The following is a 23,989-nucleotide window of genomic DNA, read 5'->3' as shown; positions in this document are numbered from 1 at the left end:
TTACAGGGATGTAAACTAGCTCTGCTGAAACACTCTCTCCAGAGCTGCTGTGGCTTTTACAATTAGAGGACAGTGTGTTATTACCTGATGTGAATTTTGAGAGCCTCTGGTGTGTCTGTGTGTGTGTGTGTGTGTGTGTGTGTGTGTGTGTGTGTGTGTGAGAGAGAGAGAGAGAGCAAGAGACTTTGAAACATGACTACAGTTGCTGTCATATTGAGTTTTCCTTGACCAGATAGTAAGTTATTGAGCTGCCCTGGAAGGAAAGGTAGAATGGTATCACAAGGTGAATGCAAGTGTTGGTCTTATGAAGACCATTTTACTTTACTTTACAAAACAAAAGAGAAAAACTTTTAGAAACTTGTAAGTTGTGTAAAGCATGTCTTCACATCATAGTATTTTGTCTTAAAAGTGAGTTTTTGGTTGATTTGTTGTTGTCTTGCTGTCTTTACTTTGTTTTAATTGAGGTTATGGAGATGATTCAGGAAAATTATCCAGAAATCACATTTGGCTCAATCATGGAGGTTCACTGAATAACTGGTGTTTGGCAAATAATGGAATACAAGTATTGTCGGCTATAAAACAACCAAGCAGGAGAAAAAGATCTAAATGTAAACAAAGCCGTGGTGTGGATGTTCAGTAGGACAGTGATGTTCAAACTAAAAGAGATAAGGTAGACATGTTTAGTAGGTATACAGTGATTACTGTGACCTGAACACAGGCTTTTGGCTTTGTTAGATAGCCAAGTTGTCAGCAAGCTAACACAACAACATGTTACTGTGTGTCATCTACATGCAGACATTTGAAGCTGATCATTCACAATTCAAACCATATTAAAACCCAACAACTGTCTTCAGCTTTAAATTTAACTCAAATTTTAATTTAATGGCCATTTTTGAAGTAGCCAGTATATTTCAGATTGGGTTGTCATTGGACTGTTGCATTGCAACAACAGGACAACTTTCTTTCTTCAATTCAAATATAAGCTGTGCTCTAATATGCTGTGAGCTAAGCATGTTGTTGGGAGGGGGGCTAATTTGCTTATATTTGCAATTATTAATTCTAGTTTTTATAAAATTCTTATTATCGTCTAGTTATGTTTTTATATTGTTTACATTCCACTCTGGTCAATATCACTGGTACTGGTATGTTGCTGTTGCGGGTACTATCACCGTTTTAACTCATCTCAATATTTCATTCGTGGTTCTGATTAGCGTTATGTTGCTTGAACGCAGCAATTGACAATCTACCTCCTCCACTCATAGCTGGAGGCCCTAGTGTTAACAGAGACAAGTATGCAGGATCACCAACGCTACTTTAAGTGAAGCAAGTATCCCAAAGAGATACAGAGACCTCCTCAGGACAACAGTTAGCAAAGTGGAGGTTGGCTGCTAGAGGTTTCAGTTACAATAACACGACAGCTGGTTTGTGTCTGTGCTGCGGGTGGGTGGTGATGATGGCAACTTGTGGTAAACCAGCTAGGGAGCTGAAGACCTCGAACATGGCTGCTCGAGGGAAAGCCTTCAATAGGCTGAATGAAGGACACAAAATATAATCCACTATGGACTGGAACAGTACTGACTTCCTCCTCTGTGCTGGCAGACAACCTGGTATCCTGCTGATGGCATCAGACTCTATCTGAAGGTATGTGAACCTCCATTAACAACAGCCAAGTCTTAGCGGAGGGAAGGACCTGTACACTGCACTGAACCACAGTTACGTCCCCCGCTATAGAGACCAGGCCTTGGGGCATCCTGCTTTTTCACACACACTCTTGTGTTTGTGTACTGCAGATAGACACTCATCTTTGCAGTCAGGCCACACAGCTACAGTTGGCTGCTGATAGCCACCTAATCGTCTGCCATGTAGTCGTGGTGTCCATGAAAGACACAGTCTCATATCTGGTCGGACGACAGCAGGGGTGACTGCTGACCTTCTTCCCTGAGATGCTCCCATTGTCCATAAGAGCTTTGAGGGCAAGGTCATAGTTCTTACGGGAGCTGTGGCATGTGCCAACACAGTACTTAAAGAGGACGATCTCATCTGAATCGTAGCCAAGGCCGAGATCCCGTACCCGCATCTCCTTCCTCTCCAAGTGGCAGTCGCGACTGCTCTTGGTCTTCTTGTGGTTCCTCCTTGATGTTCTGGGCAAGTTTGGGTCACGAGGGGAGCGACGCCATCTGCTCTGCTGGACTTCCTCTTCCTGCATTAGTGACCACACTTCTACAAGACAAAGGAGAAACACGGGACATCTAGGTAGTCAACATGCAAATATTGTCCCATGTATAGTATTTGAAAAAGTGTGACTTCTGTGGCAGTATCAAAAGAGACATGTTTCAGACAGAGATGGCGTTACTGCATCCAAAATCATGTTTTCATGTGAATCTAAGAGCAGCATCATTATTTTGTAAATGCAATGAAAATCCTGTGGAAACAAGTTGTTAGACAGTGTACCAGTGGGTGATCAGGTAAAGTTGTTCAGCAGTTTGATTAAATCAGGATTGAAACGTTACTGTCCAGGAGGTTCAAAGGCTCGTTTCATGGGATGTTTAAGCGTACAATTTGTACCAAGACACAGGCCAGTTTTTATAAAGTAATAATATTTTTTGGGTTCAATCAAGAGCAGCAGAACACGTATTATCACCTTATAAAGTTGATATGCCATCTGTGGCATGGCAGATGACCTTGTCTTTTAAACCACCCTTAATATAAAAACATTGCTAAGTGCAGCTTAAAATGTATAAGCATCACTGTCTATAGGGCAGGATGTAAATGACAGTCATTTGGTTCAGTAATGTGTCATTTGAAGTAAGGTGAAAATATGTGATTAGTGTTATACACATACTATAAGTCATTGTTAATGTGGATGGTTGGAAGGTAGATGCATTCACTGCTTATTCACTCAGCTAAAGCTACTAAACCTTTCATCTAATGGTGCGTTCCATTGCACACTTAACTCGGAAAATAAACAACCTCTAACACAGAAAAGTGCAATGAAACAGCCATCCAAGTTGGAATTCCAAGTCAGAAACTTGTAGAAAGAGCCGCTTTGCCTGAGTTCACTGAAATAAACACAGCAGTATGGCGGCGCACATAGTGAACAAAAGTCATTGACAGTATGTGTTGAGAGCAGACTCCTCCTGTCTCTTTTAAAGTGCCCTCAACTGTTAAATCAGCTGCTATAGTCGCTGTGAAGTTCGCAGACTTGCAAATCAAACACCTGTTTGCATTGAGTAAAGGGCCCAAATGCAAGACACAAAGGGAAGGCAGGTAGTAACACAAAAAGTGAGCTATAATGAGCTGATTGTCCAAAATCCAAAAGTGCAAACATAAAAAGGCAGGCAACAAAAGGCAAGCAAAGGAAAATAAGACAAAGACAAAAGACAAACAAGAAAACCATTGGGAACAAATCAGGAACAGGGAACACACAAGGCTTAAATACAAACTAAACTAACAAGTGGATGAGGTGCAGGTAGAGAGACACCGGGAACAGGGCAGTGGTAACGAGATTGATGGGAGACAGGCGTGGGGGATAATCAGGCTGGGGAGGAGCACAGGAACACATGAGGAAAACAGAGCAGGAAACAACTTACCAAAAACCAAAACCATGACAACAGGCCTTCATCACCCCACAGACAGTAAAACAGACAGTTATCCCACCATATCCATAGTCCACACACCATACCAGATACACACAGGAACACAATTGCCTGTTATTGGAAATGAAAACTATTTCTCTTCCCCTCTACTTGGCAAATACATCAGCAGGCATACATTTCAGCACAGAAAAGTAGAGCATCTTTATCAATAGCCTCATAATTTGAATATTGACAGGATATGGGCCATGTTCATATTTAACATTAAAATAGTCAGCTGATGCTGTGACAGCATTAAAGAATTACAATATGACAAAAACAATGCTAACTACTGTAGAATGGCACTCAGTAGAGCGTGTACCTCCGCCAAGGCTCAACAGTATCCTTCAACATCCTTCAACGTCCTTCAACGTCTGCAAAAAACTGTTACAGATGTTTTACCAGTCTGTGGTGGCCAGTGTCCTTTTCTACGCTGTGGTGTGCTAGGGAGGAAGCAGCAAGAAGCGGGACACAGTGCGACGGGACAGACTGGTGAGGAGGGCTGGCTCTGTGGTCGGCACAGAGCTGGACTCAGTGGGGACAGTGGCAGAGAGAAGGACCCTGGCCAAACTGCTCTCCATCCTGGACAACATCCACCACCCTCTGCACAGAACCAGGCAGAGGAGCGTGGTTCAGCGTAAGACTGCTGTCAATTCAATTTTCAATTCAATTCTTCAATTCAAAGGGGCTATATTGGCATGAAAGTTTCAATAACAATGTTTCCAAAGCAGCAAAATACAATTTGTCCAAACATTCAGACAGAACACAATAAACAATAATATGAACATTAACACAAGAGATTGATTTATATTAATTATATATACAATATATCTTGTGTGTGTTTGTTTGTGTGTGTGTGTGTGTGTGTGTGTGTGTGTGTGTGTGTGTGTGTGTGTGTGTGTGTGTGAGCGTGCGTGCGTGCCTGTGTGTGTGTGTGTGTGTGTGTGTGTGTGTGTGTGTGTGTGTGTATCCCAGTCCTGCTCCACTGCCAGACTTAGAAACTCTTTGGTCCCCCTTGCCATTAGATTGTACAACAACTCTCAGTTATGGCAGGGGAAACAACCAACCTAACCAACTAACAACAAACAAACAGACAGACTGAGGACTGATTACTCTTTTTGAAACCTGACTTTGAGCAATTTTAACTTTATCTCTTTTTCACAGAGACAGTTATTTTTTGCACTTTAATGCCAATTTACATGTATAAATTTTGCACCAACTCTTGTTTCTATCTATCTATCTATCTATCTATCTATCTATCTATCTATCTATCTATCTATCTATCTATCTATCTATCTATCTATCTTCAATTCAATCAGGCCTAGTCCAATATCAAATAAAAAATATGTATCCACCTTTTTATTTGAATCTGCATCAAAAACCATAACCTCCTTGGGAGGAGGTAATATCTTATTTTTGTGTTGCTACCTATAGGTCTATATGCAAAACAATTCTACATATGCAATCATAGAGCACACTGACACACTTGTGGCTTTTTCAATCACTTCTTCTGGACTTCTTTTATTGCACAGAGAACTCAACAAGTTACAGAGCGCAGGTGCCACCTACTGGTGACTTTTTCATACATAACATTTCCTCCCCACAAAGATATGTTGTCAATAAACACAAAGTATAGTTTCTTTAGCGCAACATAAGATATGTTTTTTTTTTTTATACTTCAAATAAAAAATGGGAGTTATTCAACTTGTTGTATGTTGAAAACAATATTTCTCAGAACTCAACCTTACACCCTTATTTGAACTATTCGGTGTGTTCACTCATCACGGTAACGAACTGGTGGTTTAGTGATCCACACAGGATAGCGTCTAACAGTCTCTGTCACCTGAGTCTGTCTTGTCTGTGGTGGTACATTAGACTGATTAATCTTTGGTGATTCAGTGGTCTCAGAACCTAGATCATCATTCTTTCCAGAGTGAGTGGTGCTCGTGTGAAGTTGAGGGCAACTACCACTCTGGAGTAGTAACATGCTGGGGTAGAATTCTTCAGAACAAAACTGAGGTCCATTGTCACTCACAAGTATGTGGGGAGTGTCATAGCGACAAAAAAGGCCCCTAAGCACTTGAATGGTCTTATTGGCTGTGGTACTGTCCATGACATGCACCTCAGGCCACTTAGAATGAGTGTCCACCGCGACCAGGTACATATGTCCTTCAAATGGACCCGCAAAGTCCACATGTATCCTTTCCGAAGGACTGGAGGGCCACATCCAAGGGTGTAGAGGTGCAAGCCCAGGCTCTTTTTGTACCCTCTGACAGGAGGGGCAGGATTTAGCCTGGAGCTCAATTTGAGAGTCAACCTTGAAAGTCCATCGGCATTAGCATGTAAGGAACCTTTCCTGTATTGAATGGTGTACTCATGCGCTGACAGGAGAACGCCCACCTCTGCATTTGGGCTGCAGCCATTGGTGGTGTACTTTTTAATGGACTCAGGATGGAGGTCAGTGGACGATGGTCAGTGAGTAAGGTGAATTTGTTACCATAGAGGTACTGGTGGAACTTGCGTACTCCAAAGACTATTGCTAATGCCTCTCTCTCTATCTGAGCATAATTTTGTTCTTCCTTGCTGAGAGTTCGTGATGCAAAGGCCGTAGGTCTATCGGTGCCATCAGGCATGATGTGTGAGAGCACAGCTCCGATCCCGTATGGTGAAGCATCACACGCAAGGCGAAGGGGCAGCTCAGGGTTGTACTGGGTCAGTACCTCTTGTGATACTAGTAGTGCTTTAGCTTTCTGGAATGCTGACTCACAGGCTGACGTCCACTGCCATTTATTCCCTTTATTGAGCAGTTCATTTAATGGTTGCAGGACAGTGGCTAGGTCAGGAATAAAACGTCCATAATAGTTTAACATCCCTAGAAATGAACGTAGCTGACTGACATCACATGGCGCTGGTGCTTCCACAATGGCACGTACCTTGTCTGGAGATTTGTGGAGACCAGCCGCATCAATGATATGGCCCAAGTATTCCACGGACTCCTGGAAAAACAGGCACTTCTCCTGCTTGAGGTGCAGGCCATGCTCCTCTAGCCTGCCCAGGACTGCATCCAACGTTTTGAGGTGTGACTGTTCATCAGGACCACTGATGAGGATGTCGTCAAGGTAGCAGTGAGTATACGGCAGTCCAAGTAGCACCTGATCCATAGCCTTCTGAAATAAGGCAGGTAATGATACTATGCTGAATGGTTAACGATTAAAACGGAATAGTCCTTTCTGTGTAGAGATAGTCAGCAGCTTCCTGGACTCCTCTTCTACCTCCATCTGTAGATAGGCATTTGATAAATCCAATTTACTGAAGTGTTGACCTCCTGCTAGTGAGGCAAAAAGGTCCTCAATGCGTGAAATGGGGTATTTATCAAAACAGAGGGCTGGGTTGAGGGTGACCTTAAAATCCCCACACAGTCTCACTGTGCCATCCTTTTTGCAGACCGGCACCATGGGTGTGGCCCAATCACTTTGCTCTATTGGTGAAATCACCCCTAGCTCAGTTAGGCATTTTAGCTCCGCTTCCACTTGAGGTCGAAGAGCATAAGGCACGTTACGTGGAGAGCAGAATTTGGGTATACTGTTGGGTCTTAGAGTCAGGTCTGGCTTGAATTCCTTTCATTGTGCCTAGCTTTTTAGAGAAGACAGCTGAGTGTCTTTTTAACACTGTCTCTAAATTGTCTTTTTATCTTTGGTCAATGGCATGCACAGTCTTTAAGTCTTTCCAGTTCAGTTTAATCACTCTCAGCCACTCTCTGCCAAACAATGGAGGTGCATTTACTTTTACTACGTACAAAGGCAACTTAGCACATTGTTTATTTAGTTTTACTTGCACTTTGATGACCCCTTCTGGGGCTAGAGAATCAACAACACTGCAGCCCCTGTATCCAATTCCATTTCCATTTTCTTTCCATTTACTATAGGCAGCACAGCGATTCGTGAATATTTCCCTTTTTGAGGCAAAGAATACAGTCCAAACTCACAGTCTGTGTCAGATTTAGTTTCTTCACTTTCACTTTCATTTTCTCTTGCCTCTACATGATGAATTCTCCTCTTTTTATCTTTTACACTGCGTATAATTGCAGTTGCAGCAGCAATTTCTTTTCCAATTTCTCCACTTTCGGTTTCCTTTCTCTGTCTTGGCTGCTTTTGGCTTTACTCCTACACATGCGCTTGGTGTGGCCTTTCCTCCCACACTGGTGGCAATCACGATCTTTGTACCAGCAGTCATCATCAGTGTGATTCCTTTTCCCGCAGTGGCGGCATCTGTCACCTCTTTGTGAAAACGCTGCGTTCACTTTGAGAGAGCTGTTTAACTGCTGTACGTCACATGCAGCCGTCTCTGCCAACACGGCATAATCCACTGCTTTCTGAAACGTGAGCTCTTTCTCAGTCAAAAGACGCTTCTGCACACTTTAATCCACCACTTTCCGCTATCACCAGCAGTTTCGGAGCAAAATGGGCTTGCATAACATCCACAACGCGGTCATAATCCAGCTTCCCAGGCTTGTCAGGAGCAACCAAACTGTGGAGTAGTCCATACGTTTTAGGTCCCATCACACTAAACAGCACGGGCACTTTCTTTGCGGTCCGAATCTCATTAGCCAGGACGTAATGTTCAAAACGTTCAATATACGTTGTCCATTGCTCTCTGGCCTCATCAAAAGCATCCATATGTCCAATTACTCCAGCCATGATGCGTCTTTCAGCAGACTGTCCTGACCCGCCTCATCGGAGGAAGAGTGGCTCATTACCTCTCAACAGCCCACACTAGCATACTAGCTAGCTGTTCCATGCAGCGTGGTTGATCTTTTACGTCCAAACTTGACCCACACCGGCAGCTCACTTGCAGGTAATGAGAAAAGTCTTCCGGACTACACAACTCATTGCCAGTTTATGTTGTGTTGCTACCTATAGGTCTATATGCAAAACAATTCTACCTATGCAATCACAGAGCACACTGACACACTTGTGGCTGTTTCAATCACTTCTTCTGGACTTCTTATATTGCACAGAGAACTCAACAAGTTACAGAGCGCAGGTGCCACCTACTGGTGACTATTCATGTAGCGCAACATTAATTTCATACATAACACTTATGCTATGCTATTTGGCATTACCTGGCTGAGTGAGCACCAGCCGCAGTTGACATTGTCACTTTATGATAGTTTAGGATTATGTTGTCATCGTCATACATTAACTTAGTCATCATTCATCATTGTCAACATGGCATACACACTAGCTCCCTGCGCTCTTCTTTACTGCATGCTACTTCCTGCTTAATGCCTCAATGACACTTTCTTCCTGTTTACTCTGATCCATGGCTCTTCTGCCTGGCAGTTGCCATGGCCAGCAATCTCCCCTCCCTCCACCTGTTACTGAATAATGGTGGGTGTGGCAGTAACCATAGTTGTTAAAGCTACTGCTGCAGCCCAAGTAACAGCTAGCCAGACCAGCAGGACAAAACATCACCGAAAGTGATGCAATCGCCCCAGGAAGAGAGGAAAGAGAGGCGGCATCAGAGCTAAGCTGACCCGACTTAGACCAAGAGCTGCTCCACTGCCAAGCCTTCTTCTGGCTTATGTCCAGTCGTGGGACCGATGTTGTATGTTGTATGATGTCATCAGCAGCGACATGACTAAACAACTGGATAGAATTTTCATTGTAGCTGGTAATTTTTATCAAACAAACCTCAGAACAGCTACAAAGCCCTGTCATGTCCTCATTTTGGCCAATCAGATCATATTTCTCTGCTTCTTCTGCCTACTTACTCCCAGTTGATAAAGAGGGTCAAACCATCAGTTAAAACTGTTAGTGTGGACAGATGAAGCTACAGCAGCCCTACAGGATGGTTCTGAATGCACAGACTGACAAATGTTCAGAGATGCTGCCACTCAGGATAACAACATCAGTCTTGAGGAATATATATCTTCAGTGACATCATATATCAGCAAATGTGTTGATGATGTGTTGATCACAAAGACAGTAAGATCATTCCCCTACCAGAAGGCCTGGATGAATGGAGAGGTGAGGGCTCTATCCTATCAGTCAGGTGACAGGGAAGCATACATCACCACCAGGGCAAGAGACTGAAAGCTGGCATCAAGGAGGCAAAGAGGAGACATCAACAGTGACTGGAGAAGGGACCTCAACACCAACAGCACTAAAGATATGTGGCAGGTGATTCAAAATATCACAGGCTACAAAAGCAGGAGCACCTCCATCATGTGTGAGGCCATGCTGCCAGATGAGCTGAACACATTTTACGCTGGCTTTGCTCTCCTCAACAAAGACTCAACTGTAAAGTCTACTCCACCTCCAGAGGACCAGCCATTGTCAGTAACCATAGCGGATGTGAGAAAAATCCTGCTGAGAGTGAATACAAATAATGCTGCTGGTCAAGATGATATACCTGGCTGTGTACTAAAAACATGTGCCGATCAGCTAGCTGATGTTCTTACTGACATGTTTAACATCTCACTCTCACAGCAGACTGTTCCCTCCTGCCTCAAGACAGCCATCATCGTTCCTGTACCTATAAGGTCTGCTGTGTCTAGTCTTAATGCATCCCCCTGTGGCTCTCACCCCCATCCTGATGAAGTGCTTTGAGAAACTGGTTCTCCAGCAAATCAAAGACAACATCCCTGCCAGCCTGGACCCTCACCAGTATACTTTCAGAACCAACAGATCCACAGAGAATGCCATATCTACTGCCCTTCACTCAGTCTTTACACACATGGAGAATAAGAACAGCTACAGGATGCTGTTTGTTGACTTCAGCTCAGCCTTTAATACAATCTCACCATGAAGCTGGAAAACCATAACACTCTGGGCTTCAGTACAATACTCAACTGGATAATGGACTTCCTCACAAGTAGATCCCAGAGAGTTTGGATTGGCAGTCACACCTCCTCTATGTTAGTGCTCAACACAGGAGCCCCCCGGGGCTGTGTGCTTAGACCCCTTCTGTTCACTCTGTACAACCATGACAGAAGTGACATGACCATGACATGACCCAGACATCAGGAGAACTCTGTAGGGAAGAATGAGGACGACACCACCATCAACGGCCGCATTACAAACAACGATGCAAGTTCATATCTTCAGAGAACAATATACTGCTCCACATCAGCAAAAACCAAGGACCTGACTGTTATTTTAGAAAAAGGAGGCAAAGACACACACCTCTGTCTACATCAGTGGAGCCGAGGTGGAGCAGGTGAACACTTATAGGTTCCTAGGAATTACCATCACTGGGAACCTATCTTGGTCATCACAGATCAAGATAGATCAAGATGTGCTTTTTTTTGGTTAAAAAAGCACAGAAAGGCTCTACGGAAACCTAGGAATTTCCTAGGATTTGATATTACTGTGTTATCATAGTATTGTGGGAAAACATAGCTGAAATATCCTTTCCTGGTCATACTGTCATGGTTTTGATTTTTGGTTAGTTATTTCCTCTTTTATTTTGTAGTTTTATCATCTTGTGTTCCCAATGTTCTGTTTCCCTCAAGTCTTCCTGTGCTCCTCCCCAGCCTAGTTTAGTTTGTCTCCTGTGCTCCTGTGCCTATTCCCCTGTCCTTGTGTGCTCCTGATTTGGTCCTTGTGTTTTTTTGTTTTTTGTTTTTTTTGTATTTCTCTTTAATTTTGCCTCTGACTTTTGTTTACCTGTCTTTTGTTACTTGCTTTTTGGACTTTCACAATGGACATCAGCTCATTAAAGCTTTCTTTTTGTTTTCAACCTGCCAGCATCTACATGTCTGCATTTGGGTCCTATTTTGAACTATGACATACTGTATGTAGCCTGCTCCAGACCTTTATCCACCTACACTACAGTTCAAACTGTTTGCGGCTGCTGTTTAGTAAACGTGAAGGTTCAGTCTGGAAGTCTGTATGAATTGAATAGTCCCCATTATGGTAATTGGGAGGACTCCTGTTGGCAAGATAAGACCCTTTGAACACTACAACAGATGTGTGCTGTGGTCTTTAGGGACTGAAAGGAGAAACACTTCTCACACTTTGTACGGGATTAGAACAGAGTTTTATGAGCTAGCAGATGAGAGCATGTCTGATTCAATTGAAAGCAGACATGAAATTCCTCTGTTTCTAAGCTGAGTGCTGCAACACATACTGTCACTATGTGGGTCATTACCAGTAGGGGAGCTGAGCTGCTGGCCAAAATCCAACAGGAACTGAAGTTGCTTTGTCAGTTGGCAGGAACATTTCAAACATTTACCAACATTACACTGGCCCAGGTGTTTGATTTTTGCTCCCTGACCTGGGGATGGCTTTTCCCTGCACTTTATCTGAATGCCTCCATGCAGTCATTTCCTCAGGGGATGGTTAATACCACTGCACAGTGTTCATTCACCACCACACAGGCACTTGTCGGTTCATGCCTTGATGTTTACAAAAAGAAAACTCAATCATGGGGAAAAATGCATAGAGATATTCCTTGAGGCAAAGAGCACAGGACCATCTCAGGTACATATTCAGGTTAAAACATGCCACCATATTTCATGTAATTATTCCTGGTTACAATTGAATTGGTCAATGTTCAGACAGTTATGTCTAACTGTACTAAACAGCGTTGCTTTCAGTAGTGCGATCACAAGAAAATCTGTTGTGACACTTTAATGTGTCAGTCATCTTCCATCACTGTCATGAATACAACTTCATAAGGAAGAACAAGAGAAACAGAACACAGATTTGCCTGACAGCACCACAAAATAACGTCAGTGATTGACACAATGTGCAGAAGTGCTTCAAGCACAGTCACTGTATAGTAATCCTTTGTTGTCCCTCTATTCTGTTCACTTCATAAAGCCTTGGAGGCATCTCATACTGGAGCCAAACAAAGCTGTCCTTCTCAATAAGGGTAACAATAAAGAAACAGTTCTACAATATGACTGACAGATCTTCCACACTATGCTTCCCTCATCTACTCTGCTCCTGTACAGTCACAACATCCACAATGCTAAAACTAGAGACCATCTTGTGACGGAACCACACCAGGGGTGACACTTGGGAACATGCTCATGTTGTGACCCATGACTAGTAAGAAGTCATTACTACATCACTACTTGAGACCACACCCATAGATGGTGCTGCGTGAGTGGCAGCCTCTTACAGCAGCTCTCGCTCACCTTTGAGCTTTTTCTTCTTTTTATATTACTTTTCGTACTTCTTTTTGGAGCTCTTTCTCCGGGCAATATGGAGACCAGAGTTGTTTCTATCGCTCTGGTCATAATACTGCTTTTTTTGCTGTTTTCCGCCGTGTCCGGGGAGCCTGTACGCGGCCCTATTGTTTACAGTAGGGATCAGCGGTTGGCCCTCAGTAGCGCTGCGGCCCGATGTCCCGCGCGAGCTGAAGAGGAGTAGATGCGGGTGCCGTGCCGGAGCTACTCGCTGTAGCAGGAGGAGACGCTACAGACCCGTTCTCCCGTCTGTCATCATGGGGAATGTGAGATCTCTCCCCAACAAGATGGACGAGCTAACGGCGCTGACCTGGCACCAGAGGGACTACCATGATGCAGCATCATGGTGTTTACTGAGATGTGGCTAACGGCGCTGACCCCGGACACGGACGCTAACCTGGACGGATTTCAAATGCGCCGGGCAGACAGGACGGCAGAGAGCGATAAGAGGAAAGGAGGAGGGCTGGCTGTGTTTGTTAATGACAGATGGTGTAACTCTGGGCACATCACTGTTAAAGAACAGGTCTAGAGTAAGGACATTGAACTTTTAGCGGTTAGCATGAGGCCGTACTACCTCCCGAGGGAGTTTACACAGGTGATTGTACTCGCTGTGTATATCCCCCCCTCTGCTAACGCTGATGCAGCTTGTGACCTTCTCCACTCAGTCACAAGCTCACTGCAGACACAGCAACCACAGGCCCTCTTCCTCATCTCTGGGGATTTCAATCATGCCTCTCTGTCCTCCACCCTGCCCACATTCACACAGTATGTCACCTGCCACACCAGAGACAATAAAACACTGGACTTATTTTATGCCAACAGCAAGGAGGCATACAACTCATCCCCCCTCCCTCCCCTGGGTAGATCTGACCACAACCTGGTTCATCTCCTGCCTGTTTAAGAGCCCCTTGTTAACAGGCAACCAGTGGAAACCCGCACACTTAAGACATGGACTGAGGAGTCTGAAGAGGCTCTGAAGTACTGCTTTGACTCAACTGTGTGGGAAGAACTGTCTGTTTCTCATGGGGAGGACATTGACAGTTTAACAGGATGCATAACGGACTACATAAACTTCTGTGTTGAAAACACTGTACCCACCAGGACTGTGCAGTGTTTTTCTCACAGCAAACCCTGGATTAATCCTGAAGTAAAGGCTCTCCTTAAGGAGAAAAAGAGGGCCTTTAGGTCAGGCAACAAGGAGGAGCTGAAGGCTGTGCAGAGGGGGCTGAGGAAGAAGATCAGAGAGGGGAAGAACAGCTACAGGAGGAAGATGGAGGTCCAGCTGCAGCAGAGTAACATCAGTGGAGTCTGGAAAAGCCTTAAAACCATCTCAGGGCAGAGGACACCAGACTCTGCCAGGCTGCCGGGGATCAGACGTGGGTGAACAACCTGAATCTTATCTTCAATAGGTTTGACCAGACACCCACCCCTCCCCCGGCCCAGTCATCTCTGCTGCCCCCCACCACCTCTTCCATCCCCCCTGTTTCCTGCCCCATTCTCACCTCTACCTCCCTTTCTTCTGCAGTCAGCTTGCAGACACCCCCCACTGCCCCCCCTGATATTCAGCCCCCCTGCTCCAATCTTTCCCTCTCCACTATCCAGGTGAGGAACGAACTGAGGAAGATGAAGGTGAAGAAGGCCAAAGTCCAGACAGGATCAGCTCCAGGCTCCTCAAGTCCTGTGCAGACCAGCTGTGCAGGATTGTGGAGCCTGAAGCTGGGAAAAGTGCCACTGCTCTGGAACACCTCCTGCGTGGTACCAGTACCAAAGATCCCTCACCCTAAGGATTTCAACAGCTACAGACCAGTTGCTCTCACTTCACACCTGATGAAGACCCTGGAGCGGCTGGTCCTTGTCCATCTCCGCCCTCTGGTGGGTCCTTTTATGGACCCACTCCAGTTTGCCTACCAGCCTGGCATCGGAGTGGACAACGCCATCATCCTCCTCCTGGACAGATCACTGTCCCACCTGGAGAAGCCTGGAAGCACTGTGAGGATCATGATTTCTCCAGTGCTTTCAACACCATACAGCCTGTACTGGAGCTCACGGGGGTGGACCAACACCTCACGACCTGGATCCTCGATTACCTCACCACACCACCATGTGAGGACTCAGGGCTGTGTGTCGGACACTGTTGTCTGCAGTACGGGGGCCCCACAGGGAACAGTCCTGGCCCCTTTCCTGTTCACCCTGTACACTGCAGACTTCTCCCACCAAACACCCCACAGCCATCTACAAAAGTTCTCTGCGACTCTGCTATCGTCGGCCTCATCAGGGATGGGGACGACAGAGCCTACAGAGAACTTATTCAGGACTTTGTAGACTGGTGCCAGTGGAACCACCTCCAGCTCAACGCCAGGAAGACCAAAGAACTGGTGGTGGATTTCCGCAGGCGCAAACAACCCTGCACACAGGTGAACATCATGGGAACGGACATTGAGATGGTGACTCCCAGTACCTGGGAGTTCACCTGAACAATAAACTGGACTGGACTGATCACACTGCAGCAACCTATAAGAAAGGTCAGAGCAGACTCCATGTGCTGAGGAAGCTCAGGTCCTTTGGAGTGCAGGGGGCACTCCTGACAACTTTTTATGTCTCTGTGGTGGCATCAGCCATTTTCTATGGTGTAGTCTGCTGGAGCAGCAGTATCTCGGCAGCAGATAGGAAGAGACTTGATAAACTTATCAAGAAGGCCAGCTCCATCCTGGGATGCCCTCTTGACCCAGTGCAGGTGGTGGGAGACAGCAGGATGATGGACAAGCTGTCATCGCTGCTGGTGAAGGAGTCCCACCCCCTGCAGGTCACTATCACCGCACTGGTCAGCTCCTTCAGCGACAGGCTGATACACCCCAAGTGTGTGAAAGAGAGGTATCGCAGGTCCTTCCTTCCTGCCACTGTTAGACTGTACAACCAGCACTGCTCCCAGTAGACCTCACATGTGCACTGTGCAATAAAACATTTTTTTTAAAAACTTTACACATATCCACATACATTTTGGTTTGCACTAATTGGACAATTTTTAATACCCATATTTATTATTTATTATTTGTAAATAACAATACCAAACTGTTTGTACTTACACTGTTCATATTATAAATACCATGTCATATTGTAAATACTAAGTTCTAGGAGTGTAACAATACACAAAAATCGCGGTTCGATACGTACCTCGGTTTTGAGGTACAATACAGTACGGGAACAAAATGCAAAATATAAATTTGCTTGTTGTTTATTCTGAACTTTTGTAAACCAACAATTTATTGTAACATTATACAAAATATGAAAATAAAATAAAAAATAGAATACTGTTGTAAAGTGCTGCCTGGTAATAAGTTAAATAAATAATTTTCACTGTTTCTTTAAGTCCCTCTGCCAGGTATGCACTGGTGTGTTGTTCATACGGGCAGAGTTGCTAGGGAGAGGCTGCTTGATTGCCAAAGTCAGTGCATTTGCACTAAGTGATATTCACTCTTGGGTGGTGCCGTTTCAAGTGCCGTGGCACAACGCAGATATTCAGCCGAATTTAGCACAGAGCGACAGGAAGTCTGACACGAAACAAAAACAATACATCCAGTTGATTTTCAAAATAAAACACTCCGCATTGATACAAGCACAAAAACCTAAAAAAAGAGACAAATACGCGCTCTTCTTCTAATCCTTCAGTCGGAAACACTTCGTGTTATGTTTATAACATGTATAAATGCAGTCGTGTGGGATTTTGTAATTATCACGAGAATTCCTCGGTTTCGTTTCTCCAGCTGTTCGGTGGAACTGCGCCATGCCGGACTCGTCTTTCTCCGTTGCAATATTTAACCAGGAAGCCGAAGTGGTCCCAAGCAGGAGACTTAAGCGACAAGGGAGGGTCTTCAAGCTCTGGTTTCGCGCTAGTGTTAGCCATGATGTAAAAGGGCTGCACGTGTAGCTGCAGGCAGAAAATAAACACACGCAACTTCCGTTCTGGAAAGTCACCTGTGCACAGCCCTGTACCGAACCGAACGTCCTGTACCAAAACAATTCAATACAAATACATGTATTGTTACACCCCTACTAAGTTCATATTGTAAATACTATGTATATACGAGTTAATTCTATTTCTTATCTTCTTATTATATTGTTTATTTTTTACTTTTTATTATTGTTTAGTTTAATACTGTCCTTTGGCTGCTGTGACAAAGAAATTTCCCCATTTGCGGGACAAATAAAGGAATTATGATTCTGATTCTGATTCTGACCCATCTTCAAACTCCTCCCTCATTTTAATCTCAACTACAAACCTGTAAAGTTTCGTGACTGTATCTTGCATGGTTTTCACACTGTCACAGTGACAAAAATCTGGCTTCAGACAGACAGACATTTAAACACCTGCTCAATTTATCAAAACTGCTTCTGTGTTTGTTCCCACTACACTACTGTAGGTGTCTCCAGCAGGGTTCGAGATACGTGAGAGCCAATGGGGTCTGCGCTCCCATGAAAACAGTGAAATCACAGGACCATATAGAACGGTGATGATGACACACACTAGTTTGTGTGTGTTTCACTCTTTTTTGTCTCTAACATTTTAATGTCACCATTAGTATTAATGACTGTAGTGTACTATGTTGAGCCTGTATACTGGAAACGCTACACTTAGGGTAGTCATGACTGTCCAAAATCATGACTCCATTCAATTTCAGTCATACAAGAAATACAAGCCTTCAGTGATTTAACAATAAACAGCAAAAGATAGAAATTAAGTTTGTGACAAACAAATAAATAAAGGATCTGTGAAAAAAAATGCATCTCAGATGCAGTTTAGAGTTAGACGTAAGTTCAAATAATATTCACTAAATCTGTCCAGAGTGAACCCTCTTCACAAACAAACAAATAAAGGATCTCTGAAAAGAACATCTCTGACGCTGTCAGTTTCCTCTGTCAGCTGATTGTCTTCATCACACAGGAGAAGAGTCTAGAAGTTACACTGCAGGCTAATGCTAAGCTAGCTGCAGACTAACGCTAAGTTAGCTACAGACTGACACTTAGCTAACTGCTAGCTAATGCTATTTTTTCCTCTGGATGCATGAAGGTAGGCCGACGTGGAGAGAAAATATATACTAGGAGACTTACTGATCCTGCTCTTGATTTATTGAAATTGAAAGCTCATTTCAATCGATTTTCCATTTAATATCTAAAAGAGACCTTTTTCAAAATGTAAAAAAAACAACTGAAAAAAACCAAAACCATAAGCCAGTGTATTCCAAGTTTCCACATCCCCCCGAGATCCCAAATAGATTTGAAAGGATGTTATTTACACCCTCGATGTGTGAAAGTGTTCATGCACCCACACTAATGTGTTTTTATCTTAGCTCTTGCTACAGAGAAGATTTCATCTTAAAAAAGGGTGTAAGGGGACTTCCAGTGATGCGGACCGAGTAGCAGCGTTCGGTGTGAGCTCCCGCACTGTCGATGCAAAAATATCCTGATATTGATGCCTAACTCAGCCCAATTCGATAAAAAACACTTGTAGAACCTTAGCTGATGTCACTGGACCACTTCTGGGGTAAAGCTTTTGTTAAAATGGCTTCAAAATCCGTGAAAAAGACACAGGAGAAGAGGAGCGTCGGGGCTGGCAACACGGAGAGGGCACAAGATGGCGGCGCAGTGACTGAGGAGATAGAGGTTTTGAGCCCAGCAATGACCAAAGCCATGGCCACATTAACGGCAAATATATCTGAGGTTATAGAGGCTAAGTTTGACTCTTTTCTGCAAAAGATTGGAGACGTAATGAAAGAGTTGCAAGACACAACCAAGCGTGTTGGGGAAGCTGAACAACGCATCTCCGAGGTGGAGGACGTAAATGTCGAGACGGAGAAACGTGTCTCTTACCTGGAAAAAGCTGTGGTCGCGCTGCAGGAGCGTCTGGATGACCAGGAGGATCGAGGCAGACGTAAAAACCTCAGAATAATTGGCCTGCCAGAATCTTCAGAGGGCTCCTCTGCCGTACAGTTCATGGAGTTGTGGCTTCCCAAAGTTTTGGCACTGACCACCAAGGACAGGAAAATAAAACTGGAAAGGGCGCACTGGGTGTCGGGGCCAACGAGGAAAGGAGCCGACTCGCGCAGACCTTACCCCTGCGCTATGATTGTAAGATTTCACCACTACAGCGATCGGGTCCGGGTGCTGGAGGCGGCCAGGCGGGCGAAGGATATCCGTTCTGAGGACAGCAGGATTTTCTTTTTCCAGGACTTCTCCAGCGGAACTCAGAGGAAACGTCAGGCTTTTGACGAGGCCAGAAGGAGGCTCCAGTCACTCGGACTACACACCTATGGCCTAAATTATCCTGCAACTCTGAGGATCACCGTGGATAACACCACCAAGTCCTTTACCAAGCCCGAAGAAGCTATGGCATATATAAACACACTGGGTGGTGAAGGCACTGTACCGGACAAACAAGTGTGAGTAATTAAGATCTCAAGATCTCACAATTTAGTCATGGCCTGTGACGAACGATTTCAAAATATAGTTAATGCTGCTGTAGCGTTTGTTGCCTAAGCTCAATGTTCTGGAGAGCTAAAGTGGGAGACTGGCAGTAGCAGTATAACGTTAAGAATATTGTGTTAAGGGCTTCTGGACTCGTTTGTTCTCGCCCTTCTGTTTCATGTCAGAAGTTCATCTTGGAAACGGGGCCAGCGCGGCACGCAGCCGTAAATAATTGCACTTTGCCAATCATAAGTGAAGGTATTCTGAGGAGCCGGCGGATGTCAGACATGACCGAGATGGACCGGAAATGGCCGGAGTTGGCCGAAAGTAGCAACATTTGATTGACAGGCCCTGCCATACGGATCGTATGTGCGTTTCCTACTGTCACCACTTGGTGGTAGCACAGATATTTTCTTTTCCTTTTTTTCCCTGTGACTTTATATTATTTACTTTTTGATGGTATGGATACCAACTACTCATATTATCTGACTGAGATATCCCTGTTCTTTATATATAATATTCTGTGTGAAAATTACAAGTGATGGAGGAACATCAGCTTTGTGGAGGTAGGGCTGATTTAAATAATTGACTGATCTTGCGGACTCAGGAACATCATAGCCGCATCTGAAGTAAGGTTTAGAGGCCCTAGCAAGGGTTTCTCTTCTGAAGTTGGGGTCTCCACCCTTCTCTTTATCTTGAGTCCCATTAGTTTATTTGTTCGTGGGAGTCTGTGTGTATATAGTTGTGTTCAGGGGTTTATTCTAGGGTTATGGGAAACAGCTCAGCAATTTGAGTTTCTTCTATTTTGTTTTTGCTTTTTTCTGGTCACAAGGTATGCGCATGGAGGGAATTAGATCATGGATAGTATAATGCATAAAGACTTAAGGCAATGACCGACCCTTGCCATATTTAATTTTTTACAACTACCATGACTAATTCTGCACTTAAAGTATGTACATGGAATATTAGAGGCATACATCATCCTGTGAAAAGAAAAAAAATATTGACATATCTAAAAAAAGAAGGGGTTGATATAGCACTACTTCAGGAAACACATCTCAAAGACATAGAACATGAAAAACTTAAACGGGAATGGGTGGGACATGTACTTTTTTCGTCGTTCACGTCCAATAGCAGAGGAGTTTGTATCCTTATTAACAAACGGCTTCCTTTTACACTAGAATCCTGTACTAAGGATAATGCAGGAAGATATGTTGCAATAATAGGACACCTGTTTGGCGAAAATATTTCTATTTTAAATGTCTATGCCCCACCAGGTCATCCTCCTGATCTCATAACAAAAGCTTTTTCAGAATTAGCGGAGCTGGACTGTGCTCAGTCAATTGCTGGCAGAGACCTCAATTGCATATTAGACCCTCACATTGATAAATCACCTGCTGAAGGAACTAACCCTACTAAACAGGCATGAGCAACAGCTGATGTATATGACGAACTAGGCTACTTGGATGTGTGGCGAGCATTAAATCCAAACAACAAAGAGTTCACATTCTTCTCTAGATGATCTGAATTTCATATCTTTTTTTCAGACTGAGTTTCAGATATTTTTTTCTAATAACACACCTGATGTATCTCCTTCTATTTTATGGGAGACATGTAAGGCTTATTCACGTGGTCTTATTATGTATTGTGAAAAAAGCACAAAACGAAAAGCGTCAAGAAGAGCAACGGAAATTAGAGATACAGCTATCTGAATGTGAGAGGGCATATAACCAGAACCCTACCGATGATAATCTTAAAGCAACTTTGACCACAAGAGCAACGCTTTTAACTCACTGCTCACTCAGAAGGCAGAGCAGAGTATAAGATTCGCAAGGCAAAAACTATATGAATTTGGTAACAAACCCAGCAAGTATTTAGCCAGCCTGGTCAAGAGTAGATCTGATTCTCAGAACATATCTTCAGTTAAAGATGTCTCTGGGCAGGTGAAAATGGATAGCAATGGCGTAAATAAGGTTTTTACAGAATTTTATGAAAAGTTATATACAAGTGAGCAGCCAGCAGGGGTCTCTAGACTCATGGAGGGCTTCTTCTCCAATCTGAACCTGCCCAAGCCTAATGACCAACAAAAGACTACAACAACAACGAGCAATACACAGCGCGACGCAACTTTTCTGTGTCCATGCCTGCATATAACTGATAGTAGCACAGCAGACATGTAGCAAGTAACCCCTGTCTCCAGCTCCAAAACAAAGTAGTGAGTTCTTTACTGCAGATAACGTTTTGGTACTCTCAGGTCTGGTCTCTCATGCCAGCAGCTAACGCTACAGCTAACGCTACACGTAGTTAGCTGTAGCGTTAGCTGTGTGTATACCACCACACAGTAAGTTGTACCACTGCCAAGTTACTCCTGGGCATCTAACACACTGTCCTTTAGCACAACATGCTAATTAATCAACGTAGCTCACTGGCCGTGAATAACAGACTATTTCATACCGTCTCCTCTGCGTGTTCATGGCGGAACAGCAGCTCACTGTCCACTAACAACCGAGACAATTTCATACCGTCTCCTCTGTGTGTTCAACGTTGATAACTTCACATGTAACGTTAGTTCAGCCTCATATTTACATCGACGGTTAGCGTTAGCTCATGTGCTGAACGGCCAAAGTAACACAAACTATACTGTTAAATAAATACTTACAGTTCCATCATCTGTGGCGTTGCCAGCGTTATACTGACCCTGGTTGCTGAAACAGTCCGGCGTGAAGTGACTGGCACAGACTATAACGCTTTTGCTCACTGAAGCTGGGACGTTTCCCTGATAAAAGAAATGTAGCCACTTAGCTCTGATATCCTCTTTGGTAGGGAGGCAATGTAGCGAAACATTAGGATCCGTGCATCCGACAATAGAGCAACAGTGCTTGGCTTTCGGGTTGTACATGGTAGCAGTCAGGCTGTCGCGTACAAGCGAAGCGAGAACGAGAAAATGGCGGATCCTCGGTCAGGTAGCTGGCATAGTGTGGGAGGAGATACCCAGCGCGAGGGCCGGAGTATTCAAATCACCCGGACTATTACGTAACAGTCCGGGTGATTTGAAATCCAAATGGCTCGTTTAGAGACTCAATTCCTGACTCCGGTAGTTTACAAAACATTGACTTAGTGGTTGAAAATCACGCTTAAGGGGTGGGGAGGCACTCCGGATACGAAAATATACATACTAAAGCAAGGAAAAAGTGAGTTTTGCATAATATGTCCCCTTTAAGACTAGAGAAAATCCTTCCATTTATCATAAATAATGACCAGACAGGGTTTATTACTGGAAGGAACTCATGTAATAATGTTAGAAGGTTACTCAACATTATTCAGCTGTGTCAGTAAAATAATCTTAAAGGTATGGTAGTGTCATTGGATGCAGAAAAGGCATTCGACTGTATAGAATGGGATTTCTTGTTTTTCACACTCAAGGAATTTGATTTAGGTTAAGAATATATTGAATGGGTCAAGCTGCTTTATCATAATCCATAAGGGGCTGTTATCACGAATGGTAAAACGTCAAGGGTGCCCCTTATCGCCTTTGTTGTTTGCGACCGCAATCGAGCCACTGGCAGAAGCCATTAGAACCCACTCTACTGTTCATGGTATATCGATTAATAACAGACAACAAGATTTCTTTGTATGCTGATGATGTTTTATTATTTTTCACTCAACCGGAAATATCTATTATGTCAGTCCTTACTGTTATTAATGAGTTTGGTAAGTTTTCTGGTTACAAAATAAATTTTAGTAAGTCAGAGGCCATGCCATTGGGTCAGGTGCACCACTCCCTTCCTCCCGGCTTATCACCCTTCAGATGGGCAACAGAAGGTTTTGTTTATCTAGGTATTTTTATTACTCCTCTGCTGCAAAGGATGTTTAAAGCAAATTTTCAGCCTCTGCTTAAACGCATCCACGATGACCTAGAGAGGTGGTCTTCTTTACCACTCTCGATGCTGGGAAAAATCTCTTTGATTAAGATGAATATTTTACCTCGGCTGCTCTACAAATTATACTAAATAATAATACTATCAAGATGGTGAATGGTCAGTGTTGCAAGATTTGGTGATTTTCCGCCCAATTGGGCTACTTTCGTTTACTTCAGGCGGGAAAAAAAATACATTGGGGCGGGTGAATAAAATTTGGGCAGCTTTTGTCCACATTTGGCGAGTTTTTAATATTGTGAAAACAGCACTCTCTCTCTCTCTCTCTCTCTCTCTCTTTTAATAAAGAGACGGCCTAAATAAATAAACAAATGACGTGAGTTGTATTCAATCAGCATCTTTTTTTTTTTGTTTTCAATCAGCATCATTTCATTTGGCAACTTAAACGTGAGGTCAGTTCAGCAGACCACAAACGCACTGTAGCCGCACTGAATTTGAAGCGGGTGGCCTAGCTAAGCTAGTATCATGCGGAAGTGGGGAAAATACAAGAAATCCTACAGGAAGGAATGGGAGACCGACCCTGAACTAAAAACCTGGATCATGTCTGTCCAAGGAGACGACTCTAAAGCCCCTTGCAAGTATTGTAACACGGAACTAAGAACTCACCTTAACGATCTGAAAGAACATGGCGCCACAAAAAAACACAAGTCCCGCTGTGTGCCGAGTGTGAAATCTTTTGCTGTACCGATGGGATCTGGTGTAGGACAAGGCACAGTCAAAGATGACCAAAAACGTCGTGAACTTAGGATTGCAACCTACGTTGC

At 43.9% G+C, this 23,989-nt stretch overlaps 1 protein-coding gene across 1 annotated transcript in view; it reads right to left on the bottom strand.

Moving 5' to 3' along the window:
- Window positions 1-1,810: 1,810 nt before the first annotated feature.
- The window catches only part of artn (artemin), a gene marked incomplete at both ends in the record, with an annotated part of 49,091 nt that continues 26,912 nt past the window's right edge, over window positions 1,811-23,989 (bottom strand). The window contains one exon of the mRNA XM_084354703.1: window positions 1,811-2,220. Coding sequence (XP_084210829.1) covers window positions 1,811-2,220 — 410 coding nt within the window. The remainder of the gene's footprint in view (window positions 2,221-23,989) is intronic.

The sequence above is a fragment of the Pagrus pagrus genome, assembly GCF_965226575.1.
Source record: "Pagrus pagrus genome assembly, chromosome: 6".
NCBI classification, from domain to species: Eukaryota; Metazoa; Chordata; class Actinopteri; order Spariformes; family Sparidae; genus Pagrus; species Pagrus pagrus.
The sequence above is the reverse complement of the archived record's forward strand: the minus strand, read 5'-3'. Positions and strand labels throughout refer to the sequence as shown.